This window comes from Ranitomeya imitator, chromosome 2, assembly GCF_032444005.1.
Source record: "Ranitomeya imitator isolate aRanImi1 chromosome 2, aRanImi1.pri, whole genome shotgun sequence".
Taxonomy (NCBI): Eukaryota; Metazoa; Chordata; class Amphibia; order Anura; family Dendrobatidae; genus Ranitomeya; species Ranitomeya imitator.
In genome coordinates, this window is record NC_091283.1 from 110844485 (window position 1) to 110867125 (window position 22641).

The window sequence follows — 22641 nt, forward strand, 5'->3', positions numbered from 1 at the left end:
CACATGGTCATATTGACGGAAAAATAAAATAAAGTTATGGCTCTGGGAAGGAGAGGAGCGAAAAACAAAAAAACTAAAAAGGGCTGCGGCGTGATGGGGTTAACCATGGCGCGATTGTTCAGTCTCCTGTTTTCAGAAATAGCTGGGGGACCCTGGGGAGAAGACAGAATCAATTTATCGTGGCTTCTGTCCTCTATTTGCACGTCTACAGAACGCCCAGTGAGTTGTTGATGTTTCTATAGGACCTGGCAATCACATGATAGCACAGTTTTTGCTGGCAGAGTTGCTGGGTCCTAGCCAACCAAGATCAGATCTGGCAGTGACTTAAAGGGGTTTCCCACCTCTAAGATGCTATACTATCCCGTGGTAGGTGTAGTAAGAATATTAACAAATACCTCCAATTAGAAATGTAATATAGTTCTTCTGTCAAACATAAAACAATGCCTCATGCAGCCACATAAAAAGATCACTTATTTTATGGCTGCAGAAAAGTGAAGAGGTAAAATAAATAAATAGCCAGACATTAAGGTGTTAAACCCTTGCCTCAAAAAAGGAAAAAGCATGTTTGGTAAATTAGGAAAGGTCTTTTTTTAAATCTGGCTTTGGGCGACATCTGTAATTTGTGTGTTATGAAGTATAAATGCTGGGTGAATATCCTGTGAGTGGGGCCATCCCATACCGGTTACTAAACACAAGGTGAATGAACAGCTGCCATTACAAGCCAAGAACTTACAAAGATGTGTATGTAGTCCCTTGTCTTCAACAGATTTATAACATGTACTAAAATGTAAATGAGACCAATACACTGACAGAAATTACTGAGCAGAAGATGACTTACCTAACAAATTAATAACTCCTTCATTGTAGGCAGCAAATAATCGAATGGAGTCTTTGAATAGCAGCATGAAGCCAGTATTTATAACACCATTAGTTAATTCATTTGGGTTTGCCTAAAATAAAAGTATGTACAAAGAAGTTACAAAAAGAAAAAGCAATAGGGACATTACTGTCACAAAACCATCATGTACCTACATCAAAATCAAGCAGAGCGTCTAGTTGATTCTGGATGATAGGAAGAGTTTTCAATAACTTTTCTGTAGCCATAGTTCTCATAACTCCATCTATCCTAAAATGGTGACAAAAAAAGGTTTAGAAACAAAAACAAAAAAACAACTCAAGTGTGTAATTTATGTCCCTGTTTTACATACCCTCTTTTCATTTTGGTGAAGTCCACTGCCAAAAGTCTGTAAGAAAGCGCTTTTTCATTCAGATACCGGCTGTAGCGCCTAATGAAGGTCGACATATCATAGCCTGGAAGGTGGTAGAAAAGGTTTAAAACTTCTTGAACATTGATCTTTTAAATTTCATGTTCATAAAGGAAACAAGGAAGCAGGGGAAAAAATGTCATAAAAGGGAAGTTCAAGAGTATCTGTCCTTTCAGAATAAGATGTATGTGTACATGACAAATAGCACCATTTCTACCCATTATATGACTTGTACCCTGCATTTTTAGCTATTTTTCCGCTCTGCACGAAGTCAAGTTTCTCTAATCTTATTCCAGCTTCCCCCCTCCTCTAAGACTCTTCTAGGCAAAAGTAGTAATTGATTCCCAAGGAAAACATACGGTAATTGTGGACAGATCTGAGCAGTTTTTGAGAATGAATGGTCATTGCAAAATAAATGATTGATATGTGGGAAAGAAGCATACTTTAATAAATGACAAGTTTGCTGCTGTCTATTCTTTAGAAAAGCGAGCTGACAAATTATGTATTGTATGGTTAAATATACAGTTTATTTACCTTGCATAGCACCTTTATCTAAGAAGTTGTTGAGGTTGAATAATGTATTTCTGGATGCAAGATACTGAATGAATCGCTTAAAAGAAAGAGAAAAAAAATAATACTAATTTGGACCAGTAGTAAATGTCATGTAAAATTATTGCTTAAAAAAACAAAACAAAGCAAAATCTCTGAAGTGAAATGTTTATTTTAGGCTATGTGCACACGTCAGGATTATTTGCAGAAATTTCCTGAACAAAACAGGACTTTTTCCGCAAGAAATCCGCATGCGTTTCTTGCGCGCTTGTGCGGAATTTTTGCATTTTTTTCCGAAGCTTCCCAATGCAATAGCGGGAAATTTGCAAAAAATCCGCAAAATTAATTAACATGCTGCGTTTTTTCAGCGGAAAAAAAACGCAACATATGCACAAAAATTGTGGATTGCATTCTATTAATAGGACGCTTAATGGATGCGTTTTATCGTGAAAAATCCAGAATGTGTGCACACAGCCGTACACCAAGTTCCCCACTGAACTGGCTCAAACAATCTTGTCTGCTGCTGGCAAATTATTGACTAATAACTGAATATTCAGCGCCATTCATACATGTTGATTTTCAATAATTCCTACGTATCCAATAATAAGCATTAGGCACTTCTAAATCAATAGTTCAACATAATCTAATGTGGTTTGTTGCCGTTAGAAAACAATTCCAACTCACAAGGATAAAAATCTAAATAATTTTTATTCAATATCACAATTAAAAAAAAAAAAAAAATTCGTAAAAAATACAGGGCAAAAAATCCTCCAAAAAGGAGGGGAAAACACAGTAATATTAATTATCTGGTAAGAAGTGGTGGGACAAAACGCAGGGGGTAGTCAGGAATAGAACCCACCAGTGCCAACACTGTGGGTGAGCACAACAGAAAATCTAGCCTTCAGAGGAAAGTGGTCTGCGCTGGGAAATATTAGACAGTGCAAGAGAATGCTAGTGCGCTGACAAATAGGGCTACCTAAACAACGCTATATAATGATTCCCGCATAGAGTGCTGTAAACAGGCGCGTCCCAAGGAATGCAGACGCCTTGGTGTGTCTAGATGCAGTCAGTACCAATGCTCTGCACTGGTGTAACACTGCCAAACAGGTCTCCCACTATATACCAATACCCCAAAAGGTATGAAAAATTACGAGCCGATGGGCATGTAATATTACCTATGGGAGAATGGTTCTGTACTCTATGTTCTCCTCAGTGAGTGTTGTCCCCTCTTTTTTGGAAGTTTTTTCACCATGTCCTTTTTATTCATAATTTTACTTTTTAATTCTGATATTGAATAAAAATTATTTAGATTTTTTTCTTTGTGAGTTGGAGTCGCTTCCTATCTAATGGAAACAAACCGTATTAGATCATGTTAAAATGTTGATTTTCACACAGATTGGGACATGGAACAGTCCGCATCCCATGCAGGTTGATGGGAGTTTCTGCAACCCTGCATTCTACAGAGAAGGTAGTATTAGCCTCATTAACCAACAAAAGGGATTAGTCTAATGCAGACCTGCTGCGCAACAGCAGCACATACACCGCAAAACCATGGCACAAATACAAGGATCACGGATATACACTGAAGTGTACCTTAATGGGCAACAACTTATTAGTCTGTGCTAGTGTGGACCTGGGTAACATCTGGATCAAAGATCTCCTGTGTTATTTGATACACTAGTAGATGAAGATGCCCACTAAACCAAACGTAATGCTCATTTCATAAGCAAGCACATTTCTTTTTTAAGCTCATAATTTGTAAAAAAGATGACATCATTCTTTATTATATTGCTACTGCTTAAAGTGGTTGCCAGAAACTTTGACACTGATGGCCTATCGATACCCCATCGATCAGCTGTTGCCAGCTCCTGCAAAGGGTAGATATACAGTGTGTAATTCAGCTCCATCTCCTGTGGGGGGCGTCCTCCGGGGCTGCAGCACCCACACACAGCCACAGTATACAAAGCATTGCTTCCATCTCGGTTCACTGTGTACATCTGGACAAAGCAAAACTTGCAACAACAAAAAAGGGGGTGTTGGGACACCCACCAATCTGACACTGATGACTGATCATAGGAATAGGCAATCAACATTAAAAGTCAACACTACAACACAATTACACTGCAATATTTATTACAGTATATAGAGAATTGATTCTTTACTGCAGAGCTCTGGCCTTATAAGAAGTGCAAGCTTACCTCATTACCATACATCATAAGGTGATGTGTTGTGATCAGGGCTTTGAACACTACAACCCAGCTACCATTGGCGGTCCGTTCAAAGAGCGTGTCGGCCAGCTGCGGTATGTTAACATTCATTTCATTTGTACATTGGATAAGATCTGATAAAACACAAAAGTTAGTGCCGTATGTTAGAATCCTTAATGAAGCATAGGGCGATAACACGTCATATTTCTTTACAGTTACAACAGACATCAAATAATCTATACATTTATCAGCAATGTCCTTGTAAAAGCAAAGCATCTGAGAAAACAAAAAAGGCAGATATAAAATTATACCATTGCCGCTTGCTTTATAAGAGGAGACTTATAAATGCATCTCTGCATTTTCTGCAGGATTGTGGGAATTCAGATTATTGCACAATTCTATGCCAGAAACAAAGCAGAACTAGCACCAGCATGCATTTAAAATTAAATACCATAAAATGGAAAAATAAGTAAGGGTTGTCGGCTTTTGAATATTTAGTCCTGATAAGTTCACCACATTATAGGAGATCCGTGGTGGAACCTGCATCAAGTGCTCAATTCCTACTCCCAGTGCCTGGCACCGCTCCTGTAGATATTACACGCCGTCTGTGTGAAGCACAAACATACTGGGCGCTTCAGAGAGAAGCTCTGATGAATGTGCAAGTGTCCTGAAATTGGAATTCCCCCATAATAAGAGATCATTAATAGTTTAATCATAGCTTTTCCAAAGCACAAGTCTTTGTGCAAAGGATGTTTCCTATTTAGATAAAAAAAAAACTTTATAGGCTCATGCCTATGAGGCTGATGAATCAGGTCTGGAGATCCGTGGCCAGACCGAACATCGCAGTCCATACTCTGGACACTGAATGTCAGACATATGAAACTTGTATTACAAATTTTGTTAGGAAAGCAAAAATATTGTTTTCCTAGAAACAGCACCACTCCTGTGCCCTGGCTGCATCTGGTTCTGAAGCTCCTCGCTATTTAAAGTAGTTTTCTACTGATCACTTCTGAATTGGGAGCACACAAGGATGACGCATATTCTTTGTGTGGCAGTCACATTCAGAAGTTTTCTTTTTCAGTTTACTTGTTGTATTCTGTGCAATTGGGTACAGGCGAGCGCAGCTATGCGGGCAAGTCCTAGTGAGCGCACAGCGTAGGTATGTGGGCGGGTACTAGTGAGCGCACCGCGTAGGTATGCTGGCAAGTACTAGTGAGCGCACAGCGTAGGTATGTGGGCGGGTACTAGTGAGCGCACCGCGTAGGTATGCTGGCAAGTACTAGTGAGCGCACAGCGTAGGTATGTGGGCGGGTACTAGTGAGCGCACCGCGTAGGTATGCTGGCAAGTACTAGTGAGCGCACCACGTAGGTATGCTGGCAAGTACTAGTGAGCGCACAGCGTAGGTATGTGGGCGGGTACTAGTGAGCGCACCACGTAGGTATGCTGGCAAGTACTAGTGAGCGCACCACGTAGGTATGCTGGCAAGTACTAGTGAGCGCACAGCGTAGGTATGTGGGCGGGTACTAGTGAGCGCACCACGTAGGTATGCTGGCAAGTACTAGTGAGCGCACCGCGTAGGTATGCTGGCAAGTACTAGTGAGCGCACCGCGTAGGTATGCTGGCAAGTACTAGTGAGCGCACCGCGTAGGTATGCTGGCAAGTACTAGTGAGCGCACCGCGTAGGTATCTGGGCAAGTACTAGTGAGCGCACCGCGTAGGTATGCTGGCAAGTACTAGTGAGCACACCGCGTAGGTATGTGGGCAAGTACTAGTGAGCGCACCGCATAGGTATGTGGGCGGGTACTAAAGAGCGCACGGCGTATGTGGGTGGGTACTAAAGAGCGCACGGCGTAGGTATGTGGGCGTGTACTAGTGAGCGCACCGCGTAGGTATATGGGTGGGTACTAGTGAGCGCACCGCATAGGTATGTGGCCGGGTAGTAGTGAGCGCACAGCGTAGGTATGTGGGCGGGTACTAAAGAGCGCACCGCATAGGTATGTGGGCGGGTACTAAAGAGCACACCGGGTAGGTATGTGGGCGGGTACTAGTGAGCGCACCGCGTAGGTATGTGGGCAGGTACTAGTGAGCGCACCGCGTAGGTATGTGGGCGGGTACTAGAGAGCGCACTGTGCAGCTATGCGGGGCAGGTACTAGTGAGCGCACCACGTAGGTATGTGGGCGGGTAATAGTGAGTGCACCACGTAGGTATGTGGGCGGGTACTAGTGACCGCACCACGTAGGTATGTGGGCAGGTACTAGTGAGCACACCGGGTAGGTATGTGGGCGGGTACTAGTGAGCGCACTGCGAAGCTATGCGAGCAGGTACTAATGAGCGCACCATGTAGGAATGTGGGCAGGTATGCAGGTACTAGTGAACACACGGCGCAGCTATGAGGGTGGGTACAGGCAAACATTGTGTTGCTCTGCCAGTGTGTACATGTGTGTTCTGTTCAGCTACGGAAGTGCGTACAGATGTATTCCTTGCTACTATACTAGTGTATACAGGACAGGTGAATATTGTGCCACTCTCGGCTGCCAGATTAGTGTATACAGGCCATGTGCAAGCAGCTGCCGATACATTAGAATTGCCCTACACTTCCTGGTACTGAAGGATTGGGCAATCCCTGCATCAACTGAAAGTGGCTGTAAAGAAGTATATTTGATTGAATCACCTATAGATGGAACATTTGTATTATGTTTATGCCTCATTCAGACGTCCATGAAGCACAAACGTGATCTATTCGTGATTTTCACAGTAAGAAAATGTACACGTTTTAAGAAAAAAAAAAAAAAAAACACCCATCTTTCCCATACAAGGTTTTAACTGTGAGCGACGACTGGTTTCCTTTCCAGTCCCCATTCAGATGAGGCCTGGTTTGGCACATGAAGAGGTAGAACATTAGTGACAGGGACAACCATATTAAAAGGTCACCTTGACCTTGTGCCCTTTGATCAAAAATGTTCACTGATACCTTATGTTTTTAATGTTTGCAGCAATATTGGAGTCTATGTATTCACTAGATGGTGGCCCGATTCTAACGCATCGGGTATTCTAGAATATGTATGTCCGCGCAAGTACATTGCACAGCCCGCGCAAGTACATTGCACAGCCCGCGCAAGTACATTGCACAGCCCGCGCAAGTACATTGCACAGCCCGCGCAAGTACATTGCACAGCCCGCGCAAGTACATTGCACAGCCCGCGCAAGTACATTGCACAGCCCGCGCAAGTACATTGCACAGCCCGCGCAGTACATTGCACAGCCCGCGCAGTACATTGCACAGCCCGCGCAGTACATTGCACAGCCCGCGCAGTACATTGCACAGCCCGCGCAGTATATAGCAATGTGGGCATCATATCCCTGTTAAAAAAAAAAAAAGAATTAAAATAAAAAATAGTCATATACTCACTTTCTGTTGGCCCCTGGATCCAGGAAGCGTTCACCGACGCTCCTCGCACGCTCCGGTCTCAAGAGTGCATTGCGGTCTCGCGAGATGATGACGTTGCGGTCTCGCGAGACTGCTATGTCATCATCTCGCGAGATCGCAATGCATGGACCAGTCACCGACGCGTCGCGAGGAGCGGGAAAGGCGCCGGAAGGGGAGTATATGATGATTTTTTTAAATTTTATTATTATTTTTAACATTAGATCTTTTTACTATTGATGCTGCATAGGCAGCATCAATAGTAGAAAAGTTGGTCACACAGGGTTAATAGCAGCGTTAAAGGAGTGCGTTACACCGCGGCATAATGCGGTCCATTAGAGCTGCCATTAACCCTGTGTGAGCGCTGACTGGAGGAGAGTATGGAGCGGCCATGTTGCCGCCGGACTGTGCCTGTCGCTGATTGGTCGTGGGCGTTTTGCCACGACCAATCAGCGACTTGTATTTCCATGACAGAGGCTGCAACCAATGAATATCTGTGACAGACAGACAGACAGAAGTGACCCTTAGACAATTATATAGTAGACTAGATTGTGGCCCGATTCTAACGCATCGGGTATTCTAGAATATGCATGTCCCCGTAGTATATGGACAATGATGATTCCAGAATTCGCGGCAGACTGTGCCCGTTGCTGATTGGTCAAGGCAACCTTTATGACATCATCGTCGCCATGGCAACCATTATGACATCTACGTCGATACTGTGCCCGTCGCTGATTGGTCGAGGCGAATTCGCGGCAGACTGTGCCCGTCGCTGATTGGTCAAGGCAACCTTTATGACATCATCGTCACCATGGCAACCATTATGACATCATCGTTGCTGTGCCCGTCGCTGATTGGTCGAGGCCTGGTGGCCTCGACCAATCAGAGGCGCGGGATTTCTACGTCGATGCTGTGCCCGTCGCTGATTGGTCGAGGCCTGGCGGCCTCGACCAATCAGAGACGTGGGATTTCCAGGACAGACAGACAGACAGAAAGACAGACGGAAAAACCCTTAGACAATTATATATATATAGATTAGTTGCAGTGTGCTGACGCATCATGTATGTATATGTACACATTCTAGTCTATGGGGTAGTACAGGCGTTTTTTCTGTTTTGTGTACAGTATAAGCTTTGGATTGGGAGTCACAGATTAAAATTACCATAAATCTCTAGTAGTCTTTGAACATCATAGACAGCCCACATATTTCATCCGCGTGCGGTCTGACCAAACACTGTAATGTATAGGAGAAGCTTTGCAATATTTGTTTTTTTTCATACATGGAAAAACGCTGATGGTAAAAACTGACACACTGACCAAATAATGATGACAGTCGGATCCAATACACTAAGGGTATGTGCACACGATCAGTAATTGCTGCGGGTTTGACGCTGCGTACTTATGCAGCGTCAAACCTGCAGTGGCCAGCTGTTACGGCATAGTGGATGGGATGTCAAGAAATCCCTTGCCCACCATGTGTCCACAGAGGCCTGCAGATCACCCGGGGAGACGGACATGCCGCGCTTCTTTCTAGACTAAACAGTAGAAACCCCCCAAAAGTGACCCCATTTTGGAAACTAGACCCCCCAAGGAACTTATCTAGATGTGTTGTGAGAACTTTGAACCCCCAAATGTTTCACTAAAGTTTATAACACAGAGCCGTGAAAATAAAAAAAATCTTTTTTTTTCCCACAAAAACGATTTTTTAGCCCCAAAATTTTTATTTTCCCAAGGGTAACAGAAGATATTGGACCGTAAAAGTTGTTGTCCAATTTGTCCTCAATACGCCGATACCCATATGTGGGGGTAAAACACTGGGCGCACGGCAGAGCTCGGAAGGGAAGGAGCACTGTTTTACTTTTTCAACGCAGAATTGGCTGGAATTGAGATCGGACGCCATGTCACGTTTGGAGAGCCCCTGATGTGCCTAAACAGTGGAAACCCCCCAATTCTAACTCCAACCCTAACCATAACCACACCCCTAACCCTAATCCCAACCCTAACCTTAGCCCCAACCCTAACGGGAAAATGGAAATTAATACTTTTATTTTATTATTTTTCCCTAACTAAGAGGGTGATAAAGGGGGGTTTGATTTACTATTTATAGCGGGTTTTTATATCAGGATTTTATGATTTAGCGTGTAACAGCTGCCAAAGACGCTTTTTATTTCAAAAAAATTTTTTTGCATCACCACATTTTGAGAGATATACTTTCACATATTTTCGCTCACAGAGTCATGTGAGGTCTTCTTTTTTGCGGGACAAGTTGACGTTTTTATTGGTACCATTTTCGGGCACATGACATTTTTTGATCACTTTTTATTATGATTTTTGGGAGGCAGATTCAGCAAAAATCAGCAATTCATGAATTTCTTTTGGGTGGGGCGTTTATAACGTTCCGCGTGTGGTAAAATTGATAAGGCAGTTTTTATTTTTTACGGTGTTCACTAAAGGGGTTCACTCGTAGGACAGTTTTCTAGGTCGGGTCGTTACGGACACGGCGATACTAAATATGTGTACTTTTATTTTGTTTTTATTACATAAAGAAATTTATTTATTGGAACAATATTTTTTCCTTAGGAATTTTAAAATATATATTTTTACACATGCTAACATTTTTTTTAAACTTTTTTTTACATTGTCCCAGGGTGGGACCTCACTGTATAAAGGTAGATCGCTGCTCTGACACTTTGCACAGCACTGTGTGAGATGAGCGATCTGATGGGCAGTGCAGGAGGCTTCTCAGCGCCTGCTCTCAGAAGGCACTGATAAGCCTCCTCCCTGCAGGACCCTGTAGCCATCTTGGATCCTGAGGCCTGCAGGAAGGAGGCCCTTCGAACAACGCAACCACATCGCATTGTTCTGAGGGTCTCAGGGAAGCACGCAGGGAGCCCCCTCCTTGCATGATGCTTCCTTATGCCACTGGAACGCTGCGATCTTGTTAGATTGCAGTGTTCCGGGGGTTAAAGTGCCGGGAGCGGTCCGTGACCGCTCCTGGCACATAGTGCCGGGTGTCAGCTGTGAGAATCAGCCGACACCCGGCCACGATCGGCGGCGCTCCCCCTGTGAGAGCAGCTGATCGCACGTGACGTACTGTTCCATCCATGGGTCATTCCATGTGAAGTGAACCAATGATTTTTACCTCTATATTTTTAATTCTTTTGAGATTTTGTTATTTGGTAATAGTGTCAGAGAATGGAAAATGTGTAGAAAAAAAAATTCTAGATATTTTTTTTTAATTGATTTTCAAAGTTTGGCAAAAGTGCGAATTTCACCAGATACGTCACAAGAGTATCTTTGATAATATTTTACCCATGAGAATGCAAACGCAAAACTTAAAAACGAATTTCCGAAAAAAAAACGTTTAATTACAAAAACTGCACATGTGCCTGCTATGCTCCTAGCCACATCTGTACCAAAATACAAGCTGGGATCGTGACGGATCATATTTAAAAAAAATTAAACTATTACAGTGTCAATTCGAAAATTTTGAATCCAGATCTGTTCAGCCTGTGGTCTAAAAGTGTGGGGTCTATATTTACCAAATAATCCATGATTTTTAGATATTACTGTATTATTTTATTATGTTACAGCTTAGAAGCAGGAGAGGACAGAGGAGAAAGCTTTGTTAGGGCTCAACCTGAGAATAAACAGGGGTAGACCGTGAATGCAGAGCAGATGACAGGCCGGCAGCTCGGTCCTCCAGAGGCCATATTCACACCAAATCTTAACACCCAGGCAGCTGTTCAAATGGAGTGATAAAAATATTCTTCATCGAGTTTGTAACGCTCGCGCCAAGACTGGTTGGCGCGGCGTCTGGGGGGGTGGCCCCACTAGACCACAGACCAAACTTCCCTGGAAGGGGCGTAACTAAGTAGCTTCCTAGGTGTTCGCTGGAGCCTCTGATGGTGAGGTCAGACTTGTGCAATAGGAAGCTACCAGGTACCACTCCAGGGTGGAGTCTGACTGTGGATGCTGATCCCACTGGGGACAAGACACAGGTAGGCAGACATGGCTGTGACACTGGCTGACGGACGGGTATGGCAGAGGCCTTGACGGGCAGACTGGCTTGACGGAGATACAGGCAGGCGGGCACGGCTGGCACTCTGGCAGACAGGCCGACAGGGCTGATACTCTGGTAGGAACTGGTATACAGGCGGGTGTTTGGAAACAGGTAAGAACCTGTTCAGACTGGTAAATATAAAGACAGGTAGAGACCTGTACGGCAAGTTGCTGAGCAGAGGTAGAGCAAGAGCAGAGAAGGAGAAGGCGGGACTAAGAGCAGAGAAGAAGGCGGAGCTAAGAGCAGAGAAGGTGAAGGCGGAGCTAAGAGCAGAGAAGGTGAAGGCGGAGCTAAGAGCAGAGAAGGTGAAGGCGGAGCTAAGAGCAGAGAAGGTGAAGGCGGAGCTAAGAGCAGAGAAGGTGAAGGCGGAGCTAAGAGCAGAGAAGGTGAAGGCGGAGCTAAGAGCAGAAATGCAGGAGGCGGAGCCAGATAGAACCGCAAGGAGCAGAGCCGCAGAGCGGAGCCACAGAGTGCAGAGCAAGGTCAGAGTGCAGAGCAAAGTTACAGAGAGCAGAGCTGATAGCAAAGCCACAGAGTGCAGAGCAGAGAGCAAAGCTGAGAGACACAGAACCACAGGTTGTGGCAGAACAGGGCAGAGAGAAGCAGAACCACAGACAGTGGCGAACAGAGCAGAAAGATAAGGCGGAGGTACACACAGCAGAGTGGGAAATGACTAATGACAAAGGAGGAACAGGAACGGACATAGACCAGAGTTCAGACAGAAACGGTCACGGATACACAAACAGAACACAGATGAAGGCCTGCTAATTGCAGCCCTCTGAGACCGGAAACAGACATGACCTGGCAGCTCAGTAGCAAGTGCTAACTGAGGGAAATAGTTTGCTCAGGCATCCTCCAATGTGTGAGGATGCCTTAAGTATCAGAGGCCTCAAGGCTATTGGCCAGGAACACCTTAGGGAGGTGCACACAGTCTCAATAAGAATCCAGAGTTGCTGGTGCCGCCCCCCTATGCACACAGCCAGGAAGTGTACACAGAGCAAGCGGCCATGGAGCACATGGCATGGAGCCGGCAGCAGACAGATCTCACAGCATGGCACAGGGTGAGTGAGTAGATGTAATAGGCAGGTGGGGAATGGAAGGCCATGCAGTGATGCCGGCAGGGTTGTTAGAGTTCATGTATTGTACAAACCAGGACTACGAAGAGGAGAGTTTGTTAAAACATCGGTTATAGGAAGCAGAACCCATCACAGGGACTCAGTAATACCACATTGTCATTCCATTTAGTGAAACAGAAATAAAAACAAGGATTTTTTCATTCAGCAAAGACAGTGAAGTCCATGAAGTGGTAGAAGGCGGCACAAGATTGGCAATGGAGGACAGAACTGGTGATGTGACCTGTGAATATGATTGGCGCTGGTGGCGGCTACTGGACTCTTCAAAGATTGTGAAAATGAAGAAGTAGAAGTAACTTTTTTTGCATCATTCTGGTCCAGCGCCATCCTGTGTGTATCCAAGAAAACCAGGCATTTTTAGGCTATGTGCACACGTCAAAATTTCTTGCAGAAGTTTCCTGAACAAAACCGGACATTTTCTGCAAGAAATCCGCATGCGTTTTTTTCCCGGAGCTTCCCAATGCATTAAATAGTAGCAAAAATCCGCAAAATTAATGAACATGCTGCGTTTTTTACCACGATCATGTGTACAAAAATTGCAGAATGCATTAAAAAATGATGGGATGCTTATGTATGCCCTTTTTAAGAGTTTTTTCCGCGGAAAAAGGCCGAAAAAACGCGAAAAAAACGTGAAAAATCCTGAACGTGTGCGCATAGCCTAAAACTGAACAAAAATCAGATATTAACTCTGGAGCCGAACACCATGACAGGCCGTCCATTGCTAGTAAGCGCTTATGGACAAGATTACATTTCACCCACTACAAGGGACACATTGATGATAAAAGGCAGTGTAAAAACCTACTATTAATTGTTTGATTAGTTCATATTTTATAGAATGAGGCTTTATCTACTAGACTATTCTTCTTAAACACTTTATAAATGACATGTTTTGTGATATAATAGAAAAAAAATTATTACATGTATAAATAGGTGGTAAAAATATTGGTTCTTTTAATCTGGTTTTTAACATATAATTAGGATGAGACTATTTAGAAAATCACACATGAGGATATGATCACTTTTTTTTTTGCTTTTGGTTTGTTCAATACATTCAGGTTTAAAATGCTGAATAAGTTGTGTTATGATTAAGCTGTATTTATTCTGGCACTTCGGTATTTGTTTTGTGTGTTTTTTTTATTGTTGCATATAAATGTTGAATTCAATAAGTTGTAATTTGAAAAGAAAAAGGGAAGAAACTCACACAAACATAAAATCAGATGATTCAAGGCTTAAATGAAAATTTGATAGGTCCTAAGTTGAATCCCTGAACAAATATAAACAAGAACACGAGTAACACATGCATTTTTTCACAAATTTAAAACATATGTTTTTTTCACAATTGCGCATCAAAATTTAGAATTTGATTTCCCCAAAACAAAATATAAAGAAACAGTCTTGTGACATATCTAATGAAAAGCCAGTACCGTTCTGAGAAAAATGATGCCTCTCCCACCTCTTTATCTTACTTCTAGCCCGAGATATGATTAAAAAAAAGAATGTAAAGCCATACCAGGCCAAAATTTGCGCTTTTTCAAAACTTTAAAAGTCTGTAAGAAATTAACTAATAAAGAAAAACAAAATTAAAAGCTTTTAATTTGTAATTAACTAAAGTTGTACTTCATAAAAAAAATTAAAAAAAATCTAAAGACGTTAGGTAAAAAAAATATTCATATTTGGATCACTTGATATGGAATGACCCCCATGGGAATTAAGTCCCAGGTCACATGAATAGTACGTCCAATGCCAGAAAGGGGTTAATGTAGGTGAAGGGGGACACAAAGCCACCAGCAAAGTACTGCAACCGTGGCTAGCAAGTTGCAAAAATTCTGAACCGTGGATGTCTTGCTTCTTGATCGTAATGATGGTAGTCTCTTGGGAGCTGAAATTCGAGTACCGTATTTTCTGGCGTATAAGACGACCCCCCAACTTTTCCAGTTAAAATATAAAATCTTCCTAAGGCTAAGTGCACACGTTGCAGAATTGCCGCAGAAATTTCCTCGGCAATTCTGCGCCTCCTGCCGCGGGTATATCGCATGCAGAATTGGCATGCATATTCCCGCAGAAAACTAGCGTTTTGCAAGCATAATTAGCTTGCAGAATGCTAGCGTTTTCCAAGCGATCTGTAGCATCGCTTGGAAAACTGATTGACAGGTTGGTTACACTTGTCAAACAGTATTTGACAAGTGTGACCAACTTTTTACTATTGATGCAGCCTATGCCGCATCAATAGTAAAAGATAGAATGTTAAAAATAATTAAAAAAAATAAAAAATGGTTATACTCACCTACCGCAAACAGCCGATCTCCTCAGCGGCTTCCGTTCCTATAGATCGTGTGTGTGCAGGACCTTCGATGACGTCGCGGTCACGTGACCGCGACGTCATCGCAGGTCCTTCACACACCATCTACAGAAACGGAAGCGGCCGCGTGCACCACTGAGGGGCAGGAAGACTCCGGGGGCCATCGAAGGTGAGTACCGTATATACTCGAGTATAAGCCGAGATTTTCAGCCCAAATTTTTGGGCTGAAAGTGCCCCTCTCGGCTTATACTCGAGTCAATGTGGGTGGCAGGGTCGGCGGGTGAGGGCGCTGAGGTATACTTACCTAGTCCCAGCGATCCTCGCGCTGTCCCTGCCGTCCCACGGGCTTCTGTGCTGCAGCTTCTTCCCCTCTTCAGCGGTCACGTGGGACCGCTCATTAGAGATATGAATAAGCGGCTCCACCTCCCATAGGGGCGGAGCCGCCTATTTATTCCTCTAATCAGCGGTGCCGGTGACCGCTGACAGGAAGAGCTGCGGCACCGAAGACCAGGCAGAGGGACAGCGCGAGGATCGCCAGGACTAGGTAAGTATAGCATATTCACCTGTCCTCGTTCCAGCCGCCGGGCGCCGCTCCATCTTCCCGGCCGGCGCCTCCGCTCTGACTGTTCAGGCAGAGGGCGCGATGACGCATAGTGTGCGCGGCGCCCTCTGCCTGATAGATAGTGATAGAAAGCAGAGGGTGGTTATAAATGGTATAGTCTCTAACTGGGTCGCTGTGACCAGTGGGGTACCGCAGGGGTCAGTATTGGGACCTGTTCTCTTCAACATATTCATTAATGATCTGGTAGAAGGTTTACACAGTAAAATATCAATATTTGCAGATGATACAAAACTATGTAAAGCAGTTAATACAAGAGAAGATAGTATTCTGCTACAGATGGATCTGGATAAGTTGGAAACTTGGGCTGAAAGGTGGCAGATGAGGTTTAACAATGATAAATGTAAGGTTATACACATGGGAAGAAGGAATCAATATCACCATTACACACTGAATGGGAAACCACTGGGTAAATCTGACAGGGAGAAGGACTTGGGGATCCTAGTTAATGATAAACTTACCTGGAGCAGCCAGTGCCAGGCAGCAGCTGCCAAGGCAAACAGGATCATGGGGTGCATTAAAAGAGGTCTGGATACACATGATGAGAGCATTATACTGCCTCTGTACAAATCCCTAGTTAGACCGCACATGGAGTACTGTGTCCAGTTTTGGGCACCGGTGCTCAGGAAGGATATAATGGAACTAGAGAGAGTACAAAGGAGGGCAACAAAATTAATAAAGGGGATGGGAGAACTACAATACCCAGATAGATTAGCGAAATTAGGATTATTTAGTCTAGAAAAAAGACGACTGAGGGGCGATCTAATAACCATGTATAAGTATATAAGGGGACAATACAAATATCTCGCTGAGGATCTGTTTATACCAAGGAAGTTGACGGGCACAAGGGGGCATTCTTTGCGTCTGGAGGAGAGAAGGTTTTTCCACCAACATAGAAGAGGATTCTTTACTGTTAGGGCAGTGAGAATCTGGAATTGCTTGCCTGAGGAGGTGGTGATGGCGAACTCAGTCGAGGGGTTCAAGAGAGGCCTGGATGTCTTCCTGGAGCAGAACAATATTGTATCATACAATTAGGTTCTGTAGAAGGACGTAGATCTGGGGATTTATTATGATGGAATATAGGCTGAACTGGATGGACAAATGTCTTTTTTCGGCCTTACTAACTATGTTACTATGTTACTATCAGTCAGAGCAGAGACGCCGGGAAGATGGAGGCGCCGGAACGAGACGCCGGGAGCTGCAATCAAGGGAGGTGAGTATGTGGTTTTTTTTTTTTTATTGCAGCAGCGGCGGCAGAGATTTCTATGGGGCACAATGAACGGTGCAGAGCACCGTATATGGCACAGCAATGGGGCACAATGAATGGTGCAAAGCACCGTATATGGCACAGCAATGGGGCACAATGAACGGTGCAGAGCACTGTATATGGCACAGCAATGGGGCACAATGAACGGTGCAGAGCACCGTATATGGCACAGCTATGGGGCACAATGAACGGTGCAGAGCACTATATGGGGCACAGCTATGGGGAAATAATGAACGGTGTAGAGCACTATATGGCACAGCTATGGGGAAATAATGATCTATTTTTATTTTTGAAATTCACCGGTAAATGCTGCATTTCCACCCTAGGCTTATACTCGAGTCAATAAGTTTTCCCAGTTTTTTGTGGCAAAATTAGGGAGGTCGGCTTATACTCGGGTCGGCTTATACTCGAGTATATACGGTATATCACGATTTTTTTTATTTAAATTCTTTTTTTTTTTAACAATTATATGGTGCCCAGTCCGTGGAGGAGAGTCTCCTCTCCTCCACCCTGGGTGCCAACCGCACATGATCTGCTTACTTCCCGCATGGTGGGCATAGCCCCACAGCACCCACGCGGCTCAAAGAGGAGCAGCCGCCGCCACTCCCCAGCACAGAGACCCCACGCTGCTACAATGAGGTAATGGGGGGATACTCCACTCACACTTTCCTATGAGACGCCCCCTCTTCGTCATCAGGACCACTCCCCCCCACCCACCATATACACATTGGTCTGCACCCGGCGTACAAGACGACCCCCGACTTTTAAGAAGATTTTCAGGGGTTAAAAAGTAATCTTATACGCCGGAAAATACGGTACATTCACCTTCATAAACTGATCTTTGGCCGACTGATCCATGTCTCAGACAAAAATCGCCATATTTATTGTACAATCACAATAAAATGATTTAAGAAAAAAAAAATTTGTATGATACAGCACATTGCGTAAAAAAAAACAAAAACCACAACTCAAAACATTGTCATAAAAAATATTGAGGGTGAGTATTCAAAAATCCCATAAAGCATATAAACGGTTTCTCTATACAAGAATCCAAGAAGTCAGAAAAACGTATCGACTTAAAGCAAGATCGTCAGACTGCACCTCACTGACTAGCTGTCACGCAACGTGTAGGAAAGGCTAAGTGCAACACGAAGGGTTGAGGGAAAGAAACACTAAAGGAAAGGGGGAGTGGCGACCCCCAGGCGGATCTAAAGTCACCCTGTCTTCCCTATCATCCCTATATAGGTTCCGCACCCATCGCCGAGCAGTATACCTAACACCTGCCTGAGTCTGGCGATAAGCCCTGCACTGGGAGGGGCAGAATGTGCGCTAGTCAATCCCCACTACCACTAAAGACAGATGGGATAAACAAACAAGGGAAACACTTAGCTTGAGTAGACTCAGAGAGAAACACAGACGTCCTCCAAACACCAGAGAGGAAGATAGCCAACTGCTATCGCTCCAAGCCTCAACAGGGAAATGGAATTAGCAATATTACCAGCATTACCATTATCCAGCAGCCAGCTGTAAGTTATAGACACCCCGATCCAGGTGTGTCAACTAGAGCTGGGGGAGGTTGCCACTGGGTCCTAAAGTCAGAAGGACCAGGGAGAAGTCTGCAAAGCAAACTGCTGAGACCTTCTGCAGTCACATGCAGAGCGACGGTCTGCAGCCTCTGACACACCCGTGACAGTAAATCCCCCTTCTACGAGTGGACTCCGGACACTCAGGACCAGGTTTCCACTTTACAATCTCTCTGGATTGCCAATCCACAGTTGGATTATGCTTCATCAACCAGGGCAAACCCAGAACCACTGGAGTGTGGAGACCCTTCAGGTCATAAAAGATTATTTCATAATGCGAAGACCCCAGCTTCAGTCTTATGTTATGAACAATTTGTGTTAGTGTTCTCTGTACAAGTGGTGCCGAGTCTATGGCGCAAATAGGAATAGGTTCAGCCAAGTTAAAGCAGACAAAACCATGAGTTCTAGCAAAATCAGCATCCACCATACTGACTCCAGCTCCACTGTCTACAAACACAAAAATGGTTTCAGACCTGCTCTCTAGCACCACCTCTGCCATCAGGACAAAACAAGAATTGCAGGTTGAAGACGAACACACACCTTGATTATCAGGCTCAAGGCTCCCAAGGGTCAATCGAGTCTCTTTATGCTTTGGAATTACAGGATATGCCCCAATAAATTGTCCCTTCTTCCCACAAAAAAAATAAAACCCCTTTTTCTTGCAAATCTCAGGGGGAAACATACGACATGAACGCACCCCCCAACTGGATGAGTTCCTCCAACTCCACAAGTATAGGTTCACCCCGGACCTTCCCTCCAACCCCAGGATCTTGTCCCGGAAAGAGGGCTCATAAGCTGGTGGTCTTACCCACCTGTTCTGCAGGCGTCCATTCGTTAATCGACCACCTGCGGAATTCAGAGCTATAAGTCTCCACTGATTGATTCCCTTGCTGAATGTGATGCAGCTTGGATTCAGCCAAGGAAATACGATCAGGATCATCATAGATCAGGGCAAGGGCCCTGACAAACTTCACAGACTAGAGACAAATTAAATCCTGTGGCAGAGAAAAAGCCCAGAATTAACAGTGAAATAATTCCTACTCGTTGCTCCTTATCTCCGGAGGAGTAAGGATGAAGTTTAAAGTACTATTTCCATGCCTCCTTAAAGGGAACCTGTCACCCCGAAAATCGCGGGTGAGGTAAGCCCACCGGCATCAGGGGCTTATCTACAGCATTCTGTAATGCTGTAGATAAGCCCCCGATGTTACCTGAAAGAGGAGAAAAAGACGTTAGATTATACTCACCCAGGGGCGGTCCGCTGCTGGTCCGGTCGGATGGGTGTCTCTGGTCCGCTGCGGCGCCTCCCATTTTCATTCCAAGACGTCCTCTTCTGATCTTCAGCCACGGCTCCGGCGCAGGCGTACTTTATCTGCAAAGTACTGCAGTGCGCAGGTGCTGGGAAAGGTCAGAGAGGCCCGGCGCCTGCGCACTGCAGTACTTTGCTCTGCCCTCAACAGGGCAGACAAAGTATGCCTACGCCGGAGCTGTGGCTGAAGATCAGAAGAGGACGTCTTGGAATGAAGATGAGAGGCGCCGCAGCGGACCAGAGACGCCCATCCGACCGGCCAACTCTGGGTTCAAGCTGGATCGGCCAACCCGCAGCGTCCCCCACAATAGGAGCCTGCTGCCGTTGCTGCTGGACCTCAGAACGAAGGTCGGTCACCTTCAGTAACAACCTCTGCAGCTGCTCTGCTAGCACTTAGCAGGGTCCATGAACCCAGCAAAGGGGAAAAAACCCACACAGAAAAAACACAGACACACAAAAAAAACAAGTGTCAGGTTTTTTTTTTCTTTCTTTTGCAAACATGAATGGCAGGTGATAATGTCATGCAATGCGTAGGAAATGCTAAGTGCAACACAAAGGGATAAGGGAAAGGGAATCAAACACTAGGGAAAGGGGAAGTGGAGACAACTAGGCAGATTTAAAGTTACACTATCTGCCCTATCGGCCCTATATGGGTTCCGCACCCATTGCCGAGCAGGATACCTAATCCCTGGCGATAAGCCCTGCTACGGGAAGGACAAGAGATAGATCTAGTCAATCCCCACTACCACTAAAGACATGTACCCGCACAGGCCTGGATAAATCATCACAAACTAGCTCCTATAGCATCCCTGCACAGGTAAAGTCCATTACATCCAACTCCAATGCACATGCTCGGTAGCTGGCTTGTGAGGACGTATCTTGGCCAAAGGGATATCAATCAAGTCACAAAGGGCACTTTTAGCGACAGGCCAGAATCTCTTTTCTGGAGGAGGGCATTATTGCCACGTGGCTCTTCTTTAGTACTAATTTGCATTACATGTTAAAATGTCTTTATTACATAATGCAGAAACTATTCTCCTACAGTCCTAAAAAGTTCTCATTAAAAAGGTTTAGTGGGACAGCAATAATAGAATAGGCCACTAATATAAGGTTAGTGGGGGTCCTATTCCTGGCACCTGCCCAATCAGCCAAATAAAGAAGCAGTGGAACTTCAGTGATCACCTCGTCCTCCTGATTGTTTGCCAGGAAGGGCTCAGTACGTTCAGTTGCCCTTGTGCCAGGTTTGACTGCCAAGTACCATGCAAGTGAATGGAAATGGGCTGCAATATCAGGCATCGCCACTAGCAAATGTGCACAACAGTGGCCAAGCAAAGCTCAAAATAAGGATGGACCATACGTTTTCCAGTCTCGGAAAGGCTTTTTAGGGTATGTGCACACGATCAGGAAAAGGCGAGCGCATGTCCACTGCATCCAAAGTGTTACCGTCTATTGAACGAAGGAGAATCCGCAGGTGTTCACTGAGCCAATGTCCAATACGTTCTACGGGTGAAATTTACCTTGAGGAGGCTCGCGTCTCCGCAAGATAAAGACATGCTGTGGTCAGGAGAGACACGCCACATGTCCATCTCCACGGGTGTCTCTGGACATGGGATGTCTTGAAATCCCCTTCACTATACTGTAACATCTGAACGCTGCGGGTTGGATGCTGCACAAGTACACAGTGTCCAACCCTCAGCATTTACTGACCGTCTGCGCATACCCTAATAATTTTAGAGAACTACACAGATTCCTCCAGCGTATATGTTTACTCACATGTGGTATATATGCAGCTGTGGATTTTTGTAACATTTTTTCCTGCATTTCCTGTTAAAATTATAAAAATATTCCACTGCGAAGTTTACAAAAGATTCAGAAACAAAAAAACATTAGTTGGGAGTGCAGAAACCTATGTGAAAATACACCACACCTTGCCCGTCTACCTGTGGTTTTCTTGTCTTTCTGTGGGCAGCATGATGGCTCAGTGGTTAGCACTGCAGCCTAGCAGCGCTGGAGTCCTGGGTTCTAATCCCACCTCGGACATCATCTACAAGGAGTGAGTTTGTTCTCCCCATGTTTGCGTGGATTTCATCCCACATAAGACATACTGATAGGGAATTTAGATTGTGAGCCCCATTGGGGACAGCGCTGTGGAATATGTTAGCGCTATATAAAAATAAAGATTATTACTGTAGATAACAGAAGTGACTTAAAAGCTGTAGTGGCACAATGATAGCGATCTGTTCACTGAATACCAAAATTATGATCTGGATGCCACTACTAGAGACAAAACCTTATATGCTAAAATTCATACATATCGGCAAGACTGACAACCCGAAATCACGGCAGAGCCCCTGGTTATAAAATATGAAAAGCATTAAGAGAAAAAAACAAAACGCACTTACAATGAGAAATGAAGGTGCCAAGTGATACTTTTTGGTCACCATCTTGAGCGTGTACACCAATGCCCATCCATCACCAGTCTTCCCACAAGCGTGACCCCTGAGCGGTACGTCCTAGGATGCACCCTGTATTAGAAGGCTATATATCAGCACTTGTTCCTGACTGATGCTTGTAGCCAGATGCTTTGTTTCATCACCCATCACAAACAACCTGACGCTAGAAAAATGGGACATAGACGCTATTATCCATCACCTTCTGTCTATTCTCTGCCAGTACAGGCAGCCTACTTCAAGTTTTATATTTGTTTTCAAAGAGAAAAGAGATAACCAACAGGCTGGCGCTCCTCCCAGTCTTGGCTGACGTGGTCTAAATGTCGGGTGCTGCTTGTACACAATCAGTGGCCTCGGTGGTCAGATGCCGACTGCTTGTGCACAATTGGTGGTCTCGGTGGTCACATGCTGAACAAGCTGTCATTATATCACTGCAGCAATCACAAGCTGGCAGGATCGGTGGACCATCAGAGA

At 44.7% G+C, this 22641-nt stretch overlaps 1 protein-coding gene across 2 annotated transcripts in view; it reads right to left on the reverse strand.

Annotated features, from left to right (window-relative positions):
- The window catches only part of LOC138662047 (phosphatidylinositol-binding clathrin assembly protein-like), an 82115-nt gene that overhangs the window by 52637 nt on the left and 6837 nt on the right, over positions 1 to 22641 (reverse strand). For both annotated transcript variants that reach the window (XM_069747155.1, XM_069747154.1), the window contains exons 2-6: positions 4013 to 4155; positions 1800 to 1875; positions 1209 to 1311; positions 1033 to 1126; positions 839 to 950 (exon numbers count right to left, since the gene is read on the reverse strand). In XM_069747155.1, coding sequence (XP_069603256.1) covers positions 839 to 950; positions 1033 to 1126; positions 1209 to 1311; positions 1800 to 1875; positions 4013 to 4155 — 528 coding nt within the window. The remainder of the gene's footprint in view (positions 1 to 838; positions 951 to 1032; positions 1127 to 1208; positions 1312 to 1799; positions 1876 to 4012; positions 4156 to 22641) is intronic.